We start from the raw sequence: 18,992 nt of genomic DNA, 5'->3' as shown, positions 1-18,992 counted from the left end.
ATGATATGTCTACTTCATGTCTACCAAATCTATTTTCCGTTACAGGGTTAAACGCAGTGAAATGAAATTATATTTATATTATATATTTTGGTAGATCGGGCATTTTGGGACGTGGTGATACCTAACATGTATATGATTTTTACAGTTTATTTATATTTATTTGACTTCTAGGGCAAGGAGGGGGTGATTTAAATTTTTAAGTGTTTTAATATAATATATTTTTTTAACTTTTTTTTTAACTATTTTTCAGACCCCCTAGGGTACTTTAACCCTAGGTTGTCTGATTGATCCTACCATTCACTGCCATACTACAGTATGGCAGTATATGGGGATTTTCCTCATCGTTCATTACAATGTGCAAATCGCACATTGTAATGAATAGGTTAAAACCAGACAACCTCGGGTCTTCGAAGATGGCGGTACTTTGCCAGCGGCGATGGATTGGTTAACAGGTATTACTGGTAATTGTTTGCTGCGAAGACTTACGGGTTATGGAGCGGGCTCCATTTACCCCAGCCAACGCTGTACTACTAATGATGTACCAATGATGTACTACTACATCACGTGGTGGTAAGGGGTTAACAGCTGGTTCAGAGAAAACCCTGGGAGCCAGACTTGCACACACTGTAGGCGATTCGGGCAGCCATGCGACCTAAATATAAAATACCTTATCAATAAGATATAGATACCCCAAATTGAAGTACATCTCATCACACAAAAATTATGTTCACACTACCAAGAAAATAAAAATTTTATAGCCTGTACAATGTGTCAATGCAAATCGGCTCTGAATTGTGCTCCTTCTCTTCAATTCCCTGCCACGTTCCCATATAGAAGGTTACCATCCCATATTTGGTACTGGAACACACAGGACAAATTGGGTAACAAACTATGCATTTTAGTATTTTATCCTTTCTGAATGTATACATTGTTTGAAAAATACATTAATTTAGAAAAAATTACAATTTCAAAATTGCACCTCCATTTTGTTTTAACCCATTTTTTGTTTTAACAAAGGGTTAACAAATTTCGTAAAATTTGTTTTACACAGGTTATTCTATTCTGTGCAAATTCATGGGGTTTTACTATTATTTAGACTGCTCAAAGTCACTTGAAACCCAGGAAAGTCCCTCAAAACATGAGTCTTGGTGATTCTCATGTGAAAAATGTGAAAAATAGCACCTAAAGGTCATCCTACAGAAATGAGAGGATGCATAAAAACATGCACAGCATAAAAAGGACATTAGGAAAATGTTATGCATTAGGTTATTTGAGTGGTCTCACGATCTGCCTAGAAAGCAGAAAATGTAAAAACTTTGAAAGTGGAGAATTTTTCAGAATTCTTGCAAAATTTTTCAACTTACATGAAGTACAATGATTCACAAGAAAACGGTTTCTAAATCCCCTGGATGTGTTAAAGGGTTCCAAAGTTCTAACCAATTATAGTGACACATGTCAGATTTAAAAAAATGGTGCATGTCAACAGGAGTGTACCTGCCGCGGCTGTTACAGTTGAAGAACAGCTGTCTACTGCTCAGTATATATTGAACTGTGTGACAGCAGCTGCCAGCCCCGTGTCAGTCTGACACTATGCGGCCTAACCTCTACTGTTATCCGGCCGGGGGCCTACAATTTCTACACTTCTACTCAGTCTCCGTTTACAGCAATGCAGATGTAAGTACCTCAGCGCCGGCAACACAATGACCATCAAAGTGGTCCCACGTATTCATGAGGCGTTATGGCTAGGAGCGGTGACTGCCGCATGATGCTTGGCAGTGCTGGCCTATAGAGTGGGTGGGGCAGTCCGGGGAAGAGTCAGCTCCTCGCACCACCACGTCATGAATAAGCCAGATGAATTGAGCCTGGTCAGGTGTTTCTATTATACTTCGCAGCAATATTTGTTAGAGTTATCGAAGGGTTCCGATAATGTAACACTGTAACACTGCTGCATCAGAGATATCTCTAGGAGCTGCTTACTTTAGTAGGCATCTCCTAGTGCTTTTGTTATGGGTGACAGGTCCTCTTTAATAATAGAAGGGGTGCATGATAAAAAAAGGAGGCAAAAAAGGGGCTCAATAACAGAAAGTAGAAGAAAGTGGGCACATAAAAAGAGAAGGGGTAAGAAAAAGGGTCAAAAGGGCACTTCATAAGAAAGAGAAATATAATAAGAAAGAGGGCATAAAAGAGTACATATATTTAAAAAGGGTGCAAAAAAGGAGCACTTATTAAGAAAGGTGTTAAAAAGAAGGCAGTTATTAAGATGGGGGGACAAAATGGGACATAAGGTGACCATTTAATAAGAAAGGGTGACAAAACAAGGAAAAGGGTTGTAAATCTAAAACTGCCATACTATTACATAAGCACGTGGCGACGAGGGTTGTATGGAGAGGGCTCACAAGGCCGAACACTTTCATATTGTCTGGGTGTTTGCTGCATATTGCCAGTGTTAACCCATTGAATGCTTGTGCTGAATTTAAATTAGTGAGGGGTTGGTGGTATTGTAAATAAATTAATTAAGGGGTGTCATTGCCACATAAAAATTTGTGGGGGGAGTTTATAAATTAGGATATACAGTATATTCTCAAGTATAAGTCGAGTTTTTCAGCGCAAAAAAAGTGCTGAAGGACCCTAACTCGGCTTATACTGGAGTCTATAAAAAAATAGTAGTGATGTCAGCTGCTTGCAGACATTCTAGTGTGTGTGCACACACTATGATGTCAGCGAGCAGTTGATGTCACGACACAGAGCTCAAGCCGGAACATTGATTGATAGAAGAGGACCTGCCGGGGGGGGTGTCAGAAGGTGAGTACACTTTTTTCTTAAAAGCTTGGCATTCTGGAAGGGGCTGTACACTGGGGACAGGGGGCTGTTGGCTATATACTGGGATAAGGGACTGCAGCCTGTATAATGGGGAGGGGAAGCCGACTGTATACTGAGGGAAGGGGCACCAGGCTATATATTGGGGGGCAGGGGCTGCAGGCTGAATACTGGGGGCAGGGGCTGGAGGCTGTATACTGTGGGGCAGGGGCTGCAGGCTGTATACTGTGTGGCAGGGGAAGCAGGCTGTATACTGGGGGTTAGGGGCTGCAGGCTGTATATTGGGGGCAGGGACTGCACGCTATATGCTTTGGGACAGGGGCTACACATTATATATTTGGGGGGCAGGGCTGCAGGCTATATACTGGGGACAATGGGCATCTGGCTATATACCTGGGGGCATGTGCTGGCTATATACTGGGTGGAGATGGGGCCAATGCATTTCCCACCCTAAGCTTATACTCAAGTCAATAGGTTTTTCAAGTGTTTTGTGTTAAAATTAGGTACCTTGACTTATACTTGGGTCAGCTTATACTCAAGTATATATAGTAGATTTATTCCAAGCGACATTATACTGACAAGTGACTGTGGTGTTTTTAGGGGTTCAGTGTCAAGATGTGCTCTACAGAGGTCAAGACTTCTGGTGGTGAATTCTGTCAGGATAAAAGAGAATTGTTATCTGTGAGGGGTACACCACGATGAAGACCAGGATGGTCCAGATGAGCACAGAAGAAGAAGGCTGAAGCAAAACCTTTCCACACATTTTACAGATGCTATAATGACAGTAGACCCACAGCAAGAGTCAAAGTGAATGGAGTTTTGTCCACACCATTGCATAAAAAAATGGGACCAGAAAGGGATGCCCACTGTCCCCAACTTGTTCATCTTAGTCATGGAGACCACTTATCCACTTATCTTTTTTCACAATTCTACGTCTGGAGTGCTATTTCTGTCCTGCTTGATATTGCTGTGATATCGGTATTGTACAGGAATATTGGTATTGTATATAGTGTGTGGGATTATATATTTATGTTTATTTTTTAGTGTGGTATATATAGTTTAGTATGGTGTATGAGTGTATTTGTATGTGTTCCGTATATATGGTGTATGTGTGTAGTCCATATACCTTATATGTTTCTGTGTATATATACATATATATATTGATGTAATCTATATTTGTGTAGTCTATATATAGTGTAAGTATGAATATGTCTGTGTAGTGTGATGTGCGGGATGTGAGCCAGTAACATGGATTTGGGTATATGGGGCCCTGATGTGAAGTTCGCATTGGGGCCCACTGGAGTCTTGTTACGCCAACGTGTGTCAGAAAGGTGCAAAATGCCAAACTCAGAGTAGGCTCAACAAATTTGGTCTATTAACAATAGGACCCACACCATGACAATCCACATAATTTCAAAACAACAGGGTGGTGTGTAAAAAAATGCATTTATGACATGGACCATTTCTTTACACACCACCCTGTTGTTTTGAAATTATGGAGAAAGGTGCAAAATGGCCAAGTTGTTAAGGGGTTAAAACATGCTTCTTATATCCAACATAAGCATAGTACATTTTTAATAAATAATACTAGATAATACCTGAAAGTGCTTTTTCATAATGTTTCCCCATTGTCACAAAGTTCTTAAGACTTGGGTTGAACTGGTCTAAAATCGCCTGGGAAGAAAAGAAAATACGTTATTATATGGCATCCATTAGTAAAAGTAAAGTTTCATAGGTTAAAATATATATCCATTGATTGGTGGGAGTGCAGAGTGTTAACCCCCACTGATCTGATATTAATGGATGAGTCACAGCAATGTTCTAGCTCCTCCATAGAGATAATTAATCCAAGGAGGATTTGGATCATTGCTTTAATGTAGTGAATGAATGAAACAATACTCAATCTTTATGAAATAGTTAATGTACAGTATAGTCTCTTCTGGATAAAGTTGACAGAAGGAGTATAGAGTTTGCTTTCACAGTGCTACTCCTTAAAATACAGAAGGTTTCTTGGGATAGGAGATAATTATAAATTAATTGAATAAAATCTTTCCTATTGTAACAATTTGTAAGTCACCCCAAGCAAAAAAGAAATAAAAATACATTTATCACTAACACTTTTAGTAATTTCCATACCAATCTGTGCTTGCGTCATCCTTTATCCATAAAGTATGGCTGAGGATGCGCTGAGATGCCAGTGGCAGGTAAATGCTGGCAGTAGTAGTACCAATGACAATGTCATCATGACTCAGAACAAAATGACACCTTACACAGGATCATATCCCGAAGTATGAAAAAGTTATTGGTAAATATAAAGTACAAAAGGTTTTCATTTTTAAACATATTAAAATCTACATAAATGTTGTATTCCCGTGATTGCACTGATCCAAGAAATAATGTACAGTGGTCATTTGGAGAGCACAGTGAAAGCCGTAAAAACTGTGTCCACATAAATATTTTATTTTTTTTCTGCAATTTCATTGCATTTGAAATTATTTTCCAGCTTCCCAGTAACCGACATGGAATATGAAATGTTGTCACTAGGAAGTACAATTTATAAGGCAAAAAACAAGCCCTCATACAGCTCAATAACCTGAAAAATAAAATAATTATGGAGTTGAAGGCTGTTTAAGCAGCTATTTGAGGCATCAACTAGTCACACTTTGGAGTTACTTAGTCAATAAAGTTGACAATTGTACTAGCAGTAGATGGATAAACAACTGTATAGTCATCATAGATCATTAGGTACAAGCTAACACTATTATTGCAACAATAATATTATAACTTACAAGTGGAAGAAACTAGTTTTAAGCATGCTTTTATATTAGATAACATTGGATATAAATGTAATGATGTTACCACCATGTAACAGAAGACAACAGTGGTAGCTGTTTAGTGTTAATGCCCGGACCAAGGGAATGATGGATGTTGTAGTTCTTTCTTCTTTCCCTTCTCCTTGTAGAATCCTCTCTTTCTGTGACAACCTATAATATCAGTTTGGAAATGCTGGAGGTTGCAGTTATCTCCTTGTATACATCCTCCTGCAATTTCTTCTGATGTCCCATAATAACAATTACTGTATATACTCGAGTATAAGCTGACCCGAGTATAAGCCGAGACCCCTAATTTTACCACCAAAAACTGGGAAAAACTATTGACTTAAGTATAAGCCGAGGGTGGGAAATACACTGGTCACAGTATATAGCCAGAAAGCCCCCAGTAGTATATAGTCAGCCAGCTCCCAGTAGTATACAGCCTGCCAGCCCTTAGTAGTTTACAGCCACCAGCCTCCTGTATTATACAGCTAGCCAGCCCCTAGCAGCATACAGCCAGCCCCCAGAAGTATACAGCCAGCCAGCCCCCAGTAGTATACAGCCAGCCCCCAGTAGTATACAGCCTTCATAGAATGCGCCAGCCAGGAAGAAAACATGGCCCCGTCCATGAGAGAAGAAAGAAAAGGAGGCGTGGAGAAGAAAGAAGAAGGGACGCGCCGACATCGGGGAGCCACACCAACATTGTAGGGTGAGTATAGGGTTTATTTTTTTTAAGTGGGTTTTGTTATAGACTCGTGTATAAGCCGAGGGGACATTTTTCAGCACATTTTTTGTGCTGAAAAAGTCACCTTGTACATGAGTATATATGGTATGCACAAAAGTGATACATCAAAAGAAAATACCCTACAATTACATCACTGAAATTGTAGGTCCATGCAGAATAGCACGACTTTCTGAAATACAAATAATTAGGTCAGAATTTATGTTCTTTGATTTCATCTCAAAACGTGCCACTTAAAAAATACTAAAATGTGCCTGCAAAAAACATACAGCAGCACCAAAGGAATGTCTATTATAGCATCAATGAAAAAAAATAAAAAATATGTTTAGTCCTTAGGTTGAAAATAAGATGGTCAATGAATTGGTGTAAGTGGACAAAGATCATCTAATGTGCCTTGAATGAAAATGAAAATGTACTTTTCACTGTCCCAGGGATAAGGCAACACCTGTTGGTGCACAAGTCTGCTTTTTGAAAAGATGCCCATGACCACCAAGAAATACTCATGATATTTTGCAGATTGTTTTTCTTCTTTTCCTTTTATTTTTGCCATAACCCAGTTCCTAGGGTTAATCCAGGCCAAGTCCAACACCTATATAATGGTTGTGCAAACAGTGCAACCAAAGAAGGTGAGAGTACACCTATATGCATGCCTGATATTAAAATTTATAGAAGCTGTTTTATCCCTTTTAGTGCATTTTATTTTCTTACTTTTTCCTTTTTCCTACTATTGAACCTGGTGCACATAATTCAGGCTCGGTATTTGCCACATACACAGTATGAAAAATGCTGTGCACATTCATTACAAAGTATTATTACAATCTGGTTGTGCTCAAAATGGGCTGGAAAGTTCTTGAAATAATAACATTAAAAATAAACAGTGCAACAATAAAAAAAATATAGTTAAAAAATTATATCGCAGGGGTTAAAGGCCCTCTGTGTGACCCAGTTACTCATTCTCATTGCATTAAAAGAAGCAATGGGGAAAAAGACAAGAATTAAAATTGACGTTTAGGAAATGCAGATTTGAAAGTTCTGAAATTGTTGTTACGGGAATACAGATATGAAATATTTGAAATTGACATTGCGTGAATGCAGATTTGAAAATTTCAAGCTGAAGTTTCAGGAATACATTAAGTCAAAATTTTAAAGTTGAAGTTCCGGGAATGCAGAATTGAAAAATAATTCAGACACTGGCAAAACCAAGATGTGTGGGATTCATGCTATGTTCATTTTAATTAATGCACCTGCAAGGCATAGTGGGCAAGCTCTGGCCATGTGTCCAATTTTTCCACCCAGAGATTGAACAGGAAGGACCTATCCTTCATGAAGACCTTTTTTTAGCAGACAATGGGAATGGTAGAGCTCACTGACGGTGGCGCCATCATTGCTGACTGCATTGGTGGCATTTTGGAAGCAGTGCACCATCAAACAAATGTCCTTCATGGAGGCCCAGTCATTGGTAGTGAAACGTTGCTGGAATTCCACAATTGCCTGCTGCTGCTGACAGCATATATAAAGTGGAATTCCACCTAGTTGGTACATCACATATGAGATGGTGGGTGGGCAGGCCAAAGTTTCTCTGCAGTGCAAGGTGTGCATGTCAAAAATAGGTACACACGGCATGCACTCTAAGCAGCAGCTCCAGACGAATTGCATAGTTGTCAAGGAACCTTTGCACCACCAAATTGAGCACATGCCCAATACATGGGACGTACATCAGCTTGGCTGAGCCCAAAACTGCTGCAAGGTTCCGGCTGTTGTTGCACTACACCTTGCCAGGCTTGAGGTTTAGCAGCAGAATACATCTGCTACTGGATCTGAGTCCACAGCTGTGTGTGGTCTTACACCCAGATAGATGAGTATCCCCATGCTTTGCTAAAAATGGTGGTGTGGACCCTGCACTCACTGGATGAAGAAGGAGGGGAGAAAGCCTCCTGTCTTGGAATAAGCTGGCACTATTTTAGCCCAGTAAACGGTTAAAGAAATGGAATGTCACTGCCCATGCTTACTATTCCACATTTTATTAGTGAGATGCACCTTGGCACTAAATGTAAAGTGGTGGCTGGGAACTTCATATTGTGGGACAGTCGCCACCTTTCTCTCCAGGACTTGGGGGATGGAGAATTGAATGTATGGTTTGGACAGACCTGGTAATAGTGACTGTGGTGCTGATGGTGGTGGTGTTACATCCTTGCTTTGCAAGGAGACAGGTGGCCTTGTGACTTGGGAGGAGGTGAAATGGGCTGGGTCAACTGCAGCAGCATGGGGAGGTGATTCTGGGCTTTTTAGTGTCTCCGCTTATGCAGCTTATGTTTACTCTGCAGGTGCCTATAGGGCTTTGGCAAGACTTTATGGACTGGTGGTAAAACGTGCAAATGACTCGCGCTTTGTCTTCTGCATTCTGTGATAAAAAATCCCACGTTTCAGACACCTTGCAGCCTTTGTTTCCAGGGTCGCTGGGCGTGGGCAGTAGCAGTTGATGACGTGGCTACGGGCTGACCACTGCATCTTGGCCTCCTTTAGCTTGGCCTCTTCATCTGAAATATCACTGCCTTCTACCCATGTCAGGTCTAAGACCTCATCATCACCCCTCGCTTATTCTACCAGCAAGCTCTCACCACTGCCCTCCTTCTCTTTCTGGACACTGCAGAAAGTCACATCCATTGCCAGCTGTGTTTCTTCTTCATCATACAGTCCATCACCCACATCATCATCCTCCAAAAAAATTATTGGGAATTTTGAAGCTCTATTTCTAATGCAGGGGAGGCGGATGGGCCACAGATTCCCAGCTAGGAGAGTCATCGTACAGCATGACTGACTACTACATGACCTGTGGCTGAAACAGCTTTGCTACTTTAAGGGGGTGAGGTGGAGGGCTCTGCACTTTGAGGTGGAGGGCTCTGCACTTGAGTATGAACATGGTGAAGATAATTCCATTGAATTTGCTACACTCTCTACTGTGCAATTGATCAATGCCTCAACTTCATGTGGCTTATTGGGGTCTACCAGTTCATGCTACACACCTTGGCCCCTATGTGCACAAGAGGAATTTGGAGCAGGCAGAGACAGAACAAGTCCTCACCAGCTCCATCACCAGCAGCAGCAGGACCACGGCCACATCCCTGTCCTATAATTCCTTCTTTCTTTATTCTCAAAGACATACAGTACCAAACTAATCTGTGATAGTGCCTTTATGATCAAGGTATTACTAGATGCTATACACTGACAACAGTACTTTTATGATCTTATATGAGTGTGCAATATTAACAGACGATAGCACTTTTCTGATGTACGTATCAGTATACAATATTAATAGACAACAGCACTTTTTTGATGTTGCGATATGTGCTGACCCCTGAGATATGCATAGGCTTTCTTCACACCCACCACCGGTTGTTTTTTTTTATCTTTTCTGTCATTATTTGGGTATTGGGTAACAATTGTCCATGCTACTTTTGTGATTCTCTTGTTTCCCATATGATGCTGGATGTATTCACTTTTTTTGCTTCCTTATTTAATGTGGCAACAAATACGTCATATTCACTAGGTCCCATGTTAAAACTGATTCAATACAGAATGAAGCCAGGCCCATGTGATGTATATATGACAAAAATATTCATAGGTTGGTTCTGTATGTGGATGGGATCTAGTCTACCATGACCGTTTCCCCCCAGATCTGTGTGTACAGTTTTGCACCTATTAAATGGTTTTAGCACAGCCTGTTGTGTGTAGTATTACATAATAGAGATCAAGTTTTATTTTTGCATTGACATAGTTAAAAAGCTTTTTCTCTCTTGTTTTGCTACAATGCTTATTTGGTGTGTAGCCTTCTATCTATTCTAGGGGCAGTTCTGACCTGTATACGTGAGATACTTCAGGTCAGGCTGTAGTCCGAGACTCTGACTGAAACATTTCACTGCTGCCTTTGGATTTCATTCTGATTTTACTACAGTTTAGCACATAGTGCAATTCCATAATGGGTCAACAAGATTTAAAAATTCTTTTGCGTCAAAAATATTCTATAGTGTATTGTCTTTTCGCAGCATAGTGTATAGATTCTTAGTTTTAATAAAGATCCTTTATGACTGCACATCAAATCCGGATGTTATAATTGCATATTATTATAAAATATGGCGCCCGGGAGGCATTCATTACCTGGACAAGTTCAGAAGTGTTCCAGCTACTTCAATGCAGTGTTGATATGCTAAGTAAAAACATTCACTGCTTTACTTTTCCAGTATGATAAACACCAGAATTGCACCCAGACTGTGTTGGTTCCGATGTGATATGCACTAGGCTATCAACCCAAACCCAAAATATTGGATGAGTCAGCTACTCATATGCAGAGTCCACTTTTCTGTACAGAACAGTCTGCCAATCCACAATGCAATGAAGCTATGTCAGCAAACACGTTAATCAAAAAAATCTACTGATGTTCCAGAGAATGGGACCCCCAGCAATATGTAGAATGGGGTTTCCTTTCTTAATAATTGGTGGAGTTGCAGGACTGGCAAATGTTCTGTTACTCCATTCAATTGTAAGGGAGTGTTGGAAACTACCAACGAAAATGCTTGGCTATTTCTAGGACTCTCATAGCTAGTGAATGGGAGTATCCAAAATAGCCTATCACCATCCAGAAAAAATAAATGGTAATGTGGTAATTTGGGGAATGTTCCGGAGTACCTCATTGTTGGGCACTTGCCCACACAGCTGTTATACAGCATCACTATAGGGAGTTGTGTAAGCAATAAGGGTTCTATGCTAAGCTAGTTTCATTGTAGTAAATGTCTGACTCTATAATACTGATGTTTTTGAGCACATTGATGCATCATAAGGTTGTATAGCATTCACACAAGTAAAATCACTCATTATGTATATTGTGCACTATGTTGTTGTAGTAAATGGCTTACATGTGTTACAGAACCATATGGGTCACTGGCCGGTACTGAAGTGTTAAAATTTCCCCCTTGTCCACTCATGGCTTTTTAGTAGATCTGGTTTGGATCTCAGCCAGAATGCTCCTGTTTAGACAAGGTCTCACCTGGCAAAGATTTTAGCTATAGTTTGGCACTGAATATACTAAATACAGCGGCCCAGGGCATTAAAGCGCCCAACCGCCATAATCCCACCACCTGCCCTCTCTCTCCCAAAGAGGTCTAAGAGGCGGGAAAAAACACAAAACTGGCGGGGATAGGGCTTTATAACTGCCTTGTCAGACAGTTTTCTGGCTTTGAAAATTTCCAACACTGTGTGCACTATACAACTCTCTCTCTTGTTCATGAGGCTTGAAGGAAACATATCATCAGGGGTTTTTTTTACTTCTAAAGTACCAATATGTTCAGGTAGGGGATTTAATATTCTGTCTATAAATGTACTATTTCATGTTAAAATTTTCCTATTTATCTTTATGAAAAATTGCCTTGAAGTGGAAAAGAGTCAATTTTTGCCTTAGATAATTCCTGCTATGAGTCTGGAAAGGGAACATCGCTATCTTACCCTTTATTGCACCTAGGTCCATGCTTTTGGAGTAATTTTAAAGATAAGAGCCACCTCAAACCTGTGGTTCTGTGAGCTGTAACACCAGAGATACAGGCAGCTGTAATATAAATGCACTGAACTGGACAGAAATTGCTTTTGCCCCATTTTGTTGTGGGGGTGATGGGAACTTTCGGGGATTTTTTTTTACTATTTTTCAGGCACCCTAGGGTGCTTTAACCGAATGTTGTCTTATCGTCGATCCCACCTAGAGATGAGCGAGCACTAAAATGCTCGGGTACTCGTTATTCGAGACGAACTTTTCCCGATGCTCGAGTGCTCGTCTCGAATAACGAGCCCCATTGAAGTCAATGGGAGACTCGAGCATTTTTCAAGGGGACCAAGGCTCTGCACAGGGAAGCTTGGCCAAACACCTGGGAACCTCAGAAAAGGATGGAAACACCACGGAAATGGACAGGAAACAGCAGGGGCAGCATGCATGGATGCCTCTGAGGCTGCTTAATCGCACCATTATGCCAAAATTATGGGCAACAGCATGGCCATGACAGAGTGACAGAATGAAGCTAGATAGCATCTAAAACATCCAATAATTGACCCTGACACTATAGGAGATGGCATGCAGAGGCAGCGGCAGCAGCGGCAGGCTAGAGAGTGGCATGGCGACATACCCTAAATGGACTCAGGCTTCAAACCAATGGGTGGCAGAGAGGAACCAAAGGAGGTGAGCAAGAAGCGCTCAAATAATATCGGTACATGATAAAAGTTTGCCAGTATATTTTGTGGATTACACAGCAGGGTGGCGACAAAGTTAACATGGAAGCCATGAAAACAACCCAAAATTCTGCCTGACACAGCTCGTTTGATAAGGGGACCATGTATGGAGGCAGTGAACTAGTAGTAGATTAAAGGTGCTGCAGTTAAAACTATGTTAGTTGGATCTTGGCATGGAGCTGGTGCTCCGCTGCCAGGCGAGCTTTCGCCAATCCAAACCCCTGTCTCTAGGCTACTCCCCAAACAGCACTTCTAAGAACCTTTTGTATAAAATCAAGTGTAGTAGCGTTCTTATAAGTTTAGGATATGGCGGGTGAGGGGAATGTAAACAGATGCGCAAGAAGCGCTGAAATAATATCGGTAAATGATAAAAGTTTGCCAGTATTTTTTGTGGATTACACAGCAGGGTGGCGACAAAGTTAACAAGTTTGTTGTGGAAGCCATGAAAACAACCCAAAATTCTGCCTGACACAGCTCGTTTGATAAGGGGACCATGTATGCTTACAGTTCATGCCAGTCGCTGCACTGGCTGCCAGTCTCCTTTCGAATAGTTTAAAATAATAACCCTCATCCATAAAGCTCTGTATAATGCTGCACCCCCCTACCTCTCCTCTCTTATCTCAGTCTATCGCCCAACCCGTGCTCTTAGATCCGCCAGTGATCTTAGATTAACCTCTACCCTAGTGCGGACCTCCCACTCGCGTCTCCAAGACTTCTCTAGAGCTGCACCAATTCTATGGAATGCTCTGCCCTGGACTATCAGACTAATACCTAACCTCCAAAGTTTCAAACGTGCTCTTAAAACCCATTTCTTTTGGCAAGCCTATAACACTCATTAACTGCATGAAGTTTTAACTCTTCTACTAACCCGTCCTGTGTCGTCCTCCCATCTGTTATCCAGCAACCAACAGGCACCAGACTTCTCTACAGTCCCATTCACCCTGGACCTGGTATATAAGATGACGGCTGAGTGGTTCAAACGACAGCAATTCCATTTATTATATTTTGTTCTATTCCCTAAGAAGAATGGCTTGACCATTAAATATTCTTTTACCTCGTGTTACCCCATCATCTTCATAAACCGTAAGCTCTGGCGAGCAGGGACATCACTCCTGTTGTTCCATACAAATGTTGCGCTCTGTTACATTACATTTGTATTTGTTTCCTATGATTTGTAAAGCGCTACGGAATATGATGGCGCTATATAAATAAAGATTATTATTATTATGGAGGCAGTGAACTAGTAGTAGATTAAAGGTGCTGCAGTTAAAACTATGTTAGTTGGATCTTGGGATGGAGCTGGCGCTCCGCAGCCAGGCGAGCTTTCGCCAATCCAAGCCCCTGTCTCTAGGCTACTCCCCAAACAGCACTTCTAAGAACCTTTTGTATAAGATCAAGTGTAGTAGCGTTCTTATAAGTTTGGGATATGGCGGGTGAGGGGAATGTAAACAGATGCGCAAGAAGCGCTGAAATAATATTGGTAAATGATAAAAGTTTATTAGTATATTTTGTGGATAACACAGCTGGGTGGCGACAAAGTTAACAACTTTGATGTGGAATCCATGAAAACAACCCAAATTTCTGCCTGACACACCTCGTTTGATAAAGGGACGATGTATGGAGGCAGCTATATGGACGACTTTTGGAGGTAGCAATGGAGACAACGTGTGGAGGCTGCTATGGAGACAATTTAATTTGGATAGTGCCTGTATGTGGCAGTCCCAAAAAGTTTTCAAACCAGAGGAGCAGGTAGGTGGCCCTCCAGAAAAATGGAATCGATTGAGTGCCTTTATGTGGCAGTCCCAAAACGTTTTCAAACCAGAGGAGCAGGTAGGTGGCCCTCCAGAAAAATTGAATAGATTGAGTGCCTGTATGTGGCAGTCCCAAAAAGTTTTCAAACCAGAGGAGCAGGTAGGTGGCCCTCCAGAAAAATTGAATAGATTGAGTGCCTGTATGTGGCACTCCCAAAAATTGTTTAAAACAGAGAAACGGGTCGGTGGCCCTCCAGAAAAATTGAATAGATTGAGTGCCTGTATGTGGCACTCCCAAAAAGTTTTCAAACCAGAGGAGCAGGTAGGTGGCCCTCCAGAAAAATTGAATAGATTGAGTGCCTGTATGTGGCACTCCCAAAAATTGTTTAAAACAGAGGAACGGGTCGGTGGCCCTCCAGAAAAATTGAATAGATTGAGTGCCTGTATGTGGCACTCCCAAAAATTGTTTAAAACAGAGGACCGGGTCGGTGGCCCTCCAGAAAAATTAAATGCATAAAGTACTATAGCTAGAGCCAGTGGGCCCTGTCAAAAAATAGCCAGTTTCCTCTGCTTTACTGTACAAAGAGGAGGAGAAGGAGGAAAATGAGGAGGAGGAGGAGTGGATCAATTATTCAGGTTGAGCTTCCTTCACCTGGTGGAGATTGGAAATTATGAGAAATCCAGGCTTTATTCATCTTAATAAGCGTCAGCCTGTCAGCGCTGTCAGTCGACAGGCGTGTACGCTTATCGGTGATGATGCCACCAGCTGCACTGAAAACCCGCTCGGACAAGACGCTAGCGGCAGGGCAGGCAAGAACCTCCAAGGCGTACAGCGCCAGTTCGTGCCACATGTCCAGCTTTGAAACCCAGTAGTTGTAGGGAGCTGTGTGATCATTTAGGACGATGGTATGGTCAGCTACGTACTCCCTCACCATCTTTCTGTAAAGATCAGCCCTACTCTGCCGAGACTGGGGACAGGTGACAGTGTCTTGCTGGGGTGACATAAAGCTGGCAAAAGCCTTGTAAAGCGTACCCTTGCCAGTGCTGGACAAGCTGCCTGCTCGCCTACTCTCCCTCGCTACTTGTCCCGCAGAACTACGCACTCTGCCGCTAGCGCTGTCAGAAGGGAAATACTGTTTCAGCTTGTGCACCAGGGCCTGCTGGTATTCATGCATTCTCACACTCCTTTCCTCTGCAGGGATGAGAGTGGAAAGATTTTGCTTGTACCGTGGGTCCAGGAGAGTGAACACCCAGTAATCGGTGCTGGAATAAATTCTTTGAACGCGAGGGTCACGGGATAGGCAGCCTAGCATGAAATCTGCCATATGCGCCAGAGTACCAACGCGTAAGAATTCACTCCCCTCACTGGCCTGACTGTCCATTTCCTCCTCCTCCAACTCCTCTTCTTATGCCCATACACGCTGAACAGTGAAGGACTCAACAATGGTCCCCTCTTGTGTCTCGCCAACATTCTCCTCCTCTTCCTCCTCATCCTCCTCCACCTCCACCTCCTCCGATATGCGCTGAGAAACTGACCTAAGGGTGCTTTGGCTATCAACAAGGGAATCTTCTTCCCCCGTCTCTTGTGACGAGCGCAAAGCTTCCGACTTCATGCTGATCAGAGAGTTTTTCAACAGGCCAAGCAGCGGGATGGTGAGGCTGATGATGGCGGCATCGCCACTGACCATCTGTGTTGACTCCTCAAAGTTACTCAGCACCTGACAGATATCAGACATCCACGTCCACTCCTCATTGTAGACTTGAGGAAGCTGACTGACCTGACTACCAGTTCTGGTGGAAGTTGACATCTGGCAGTCTACAATGGCTCGGCGCTGCTGGTAAACTGTGGATAACATGGTCAGTGTTGAATTCCACCTCGTGGGCACGTCGCACAACAGTCGGTGAGCGGGCAGTTGGAGGCGGCAGCATCTGTGCTGGACTTCCTGAAATGCGCACAGATGCGGCGCACCTTCGTGAGCAAATCTGACAGATTGGGGTATGTCTTGAGGAAACGCTGAACTATCAGATTTAACACATGGGCCAGGCATGGCACATGTGTCAGTCTGCCGAGTTGCAGAGCCGCCACCAGGTTACGGCCGTTGTCACACACAACCATGCCTGGCTTCAGGTTCAGCGGTGCCAGCCACAGATCAGTCTGCACCGTGATGCCCTGTAATAGCTCTTGGGCGGTGTGCCTTTTATCGCCTAGGCTCAGCAGTTTGAGCACCGCCTGCTGTCGCTTAGCGACGGCACTGCTGCTGTGCCTAGAGCTAACGACTGATGGCGCCGTGCCCACGGATGGTAGTTCGGAGGAGGAGGTGGAGGAGGGGTGGGAGGAGGAGGAGGCATAGTAGGCCTGAAACACCTGGACCGAGGTAGGCCCCGCAATCCTCGGCGTCGGCAGTATATGACCAGCCCCAGGGTCAGACTCGGTCCCAGCCTCCACCAAGTTAACCCAATGTGCCGTCAGCGATATATAGTGGCCCTGCCCGGCAGCACTCGTCCACGTGTCCGTGGTCAGGTGGACCTTGTCAGAAACGGCGTTGGTCAGGGCACGGGTGATGTTGTCTGACACGTGCTGGTGCAGGCCTGGGACGGCACACCGGGAAAAGTAGTGACGGCTGGGAACCGAATACCGAGGGGCGGCCGCCGCCATGAGGTTGCGAAAGGCCTCGGTCTCTACTAGCCTATAGGGCAGCATCTCCAGGCTAAGCAATCTGGAGATGTGGACATTAAGGGCTTGGGCGTGCGGGTGGGTTGCACTATATTTGCGTTTCCGCTCCAGCGTCTGGGGTATGGAGAGCTGAACGCTGGTGGATGCTGTGGAGGATCGTGGAGGCGACGATGGGGTTTTTGTGGCAGGGTCCTGGGCAGGGGGCTGACTATCAGCTGACACAGGGGAAGGAGCAGTGGTGTGCACGGCCGGAGGTGAACGGGCTTGTTGCCACTGAGTGGGGTGTTTAGCATTCATATGCCTGCGCATACTGGTGGTAGTTAAGCTAGTAGTGGTGGAACACCTGCTGAGCCTGGTTTGGCAAATGTTGCACACCACAGTCCGTCGGTCATCCGGTGTTTCCTTAAAGAACCTCCAGACTTCTGAAAATCTAGCCCTCGCCGCAAGAGCCCTCGCCACGGGAGCTTCACTAGTTGACACATTTGGCGCTGATGCACCAGCTCTGGCCCTGCCTCTCTGTCTGGCCCCACCACTGCCTCTTCCAACCTGTTCTGGTCGAGGACTCTCCTCCGTCTCAGAAGCACTGTGTTCACCCGGCCTATCAACCCAGCTTGGGTCTGTCACCTCATCATCCTCCGATCCCTCAGTCTGCTCCCCCCTCGGACTTCCTGCCCTGACAACAACTTCCCCACTGTCTGACAACCGTGTCTCCTCATCGTCGGACACCTCTTTACACACTTCCACTACGTCAAGAAGGTCATCATCACCCACAGACTGTGACTGGTGGAAAACCTGGGCATCGGAAAATTGCTCAGCAGCAACCGGACAAGTGGTTTGTGACTGTGGGAAGGGTCCAGAAAACAGTTCCTCAGAGTATGCCGGTTCAAATGGCAAATTTTCCTGGGAGGGGGCAGACTGGGGGGGAGGAGGCTGAGGTGCAGGAGCTGGAGGAGTGCCGATTTCGGTGACATGGGTGGACTGCGTGGAAGACTGACTGGTGGACAAATTGCTCGAAGCATTGTCGGCAATCCACGACATCACCTGTTCGCACTGTTCTGGCCTCAACAGTGCTCTACCACGAGTCCCAGTAACTTCAGACATGAACCTAGGGAGTGTAGCTCTGCGGCGTTCCCCTGCTCCCTCATAAGCAGGTGGTGTCTCACCCCGCCCAGGACCACGGCCTCTGACCCCTGCAGTAGTTGGACGCCCACGTCCCCACCCTCGTCCTCTACCCCTAGCCCTCGGGTTAAACATTTTTAAAATGAGAGTTATAACTTAAATTTTTTTTTTAACTTTTTTTTGTGTTTTTTTTTTTTTTTTGTGTTTTTGAGTTTTTAAAACCAAACGATGCTATCCTATTGCTATGGCTATTTTCTAGCCAAGTATGAAAGCACACTACTATGCCAGATGAGATGACGCAGAGTTATGAAACAAAATAAACGTAAAATAAAAAAGGAAAAATGGCAGACTGTGCCTAATTGAAATCCAACCCCTACTAAATTTTCCCACTTCGGTCTTTGCAATGGATATGTGCGTCACTAAGCGCAAAACACAGCGGTCACAAGTCTCACTACAAATTGCTCACAATTGGCTAGTAGATGCACTGCAGCAAGTACAGCCACCAGCAGATCAACCAGAAATCAAATATATATAACGCTACTGTAGGCGTAAGTAAGCCGTTTAGATTCTCCTATGGCTATTTTCTAGCCAAGTATGAAAGCACACTACTATGCCAGATGAGATGACGCAGAGTTATGAAACAAAATAAACGTAAAATAAAAAAGGAAAAATGGCAGACTGTGCCTAATTGAAATCCAACCCCTACTAAATTTTCCCACTTCGGTCTTTGCAATGGATATGTGCGTCACTAAGCGCAAAACACAGCGGTCGCAAGTCTCACTACAAATTGCTCACAATTGACTAGTAGA

General features: G+C 43.6%; 1 protein-coding gene across 4 annotated transcripts in view; it reads right to left on the bottom strand.

The window, feature by feature from the left end:
- Positions 1-18,992, bottom strand: part of LOC140064031 (BAR/IMD domain-containing adapter protein 2-like) — a 152,455-nt gene that overhangs the window by 76,075 nt on the left and 57,388 nt on the right. For all 4 annotated transcript variants that reach the window (XM_072110434.1, XM_072110433.1, XM_072110435.1 and 1 more), the window contains one exon: positions 4,416-4,491. In XM_072110434.1, coding sequence (XP_071966535.1) covers positions 4,416-4,491 — 76 coding nt within the window. The remainder of the gene's footprint in view (positions 1-4,415; positions 4,492-18,992) is intronic.

The sequence above is a fragment of the Engystomops pustulosus genome, chromosome 6, assembly GCF_040894005.1.
Source record: "Engystomops pustulosus chromosome 6, aEngPut4.maternal, whole genome shotgun sequence".
NCBI classification, from domain to species: domain Eukaryota; kingdom Metazoa; phylum Chordata; class Amphibia; order Anura; family Leptodactylidae; genus Engystomops; species Engystomops pustulosus.
This window is presented reverse-complemented; position numbering and strand designations above follow the sequence as displayed.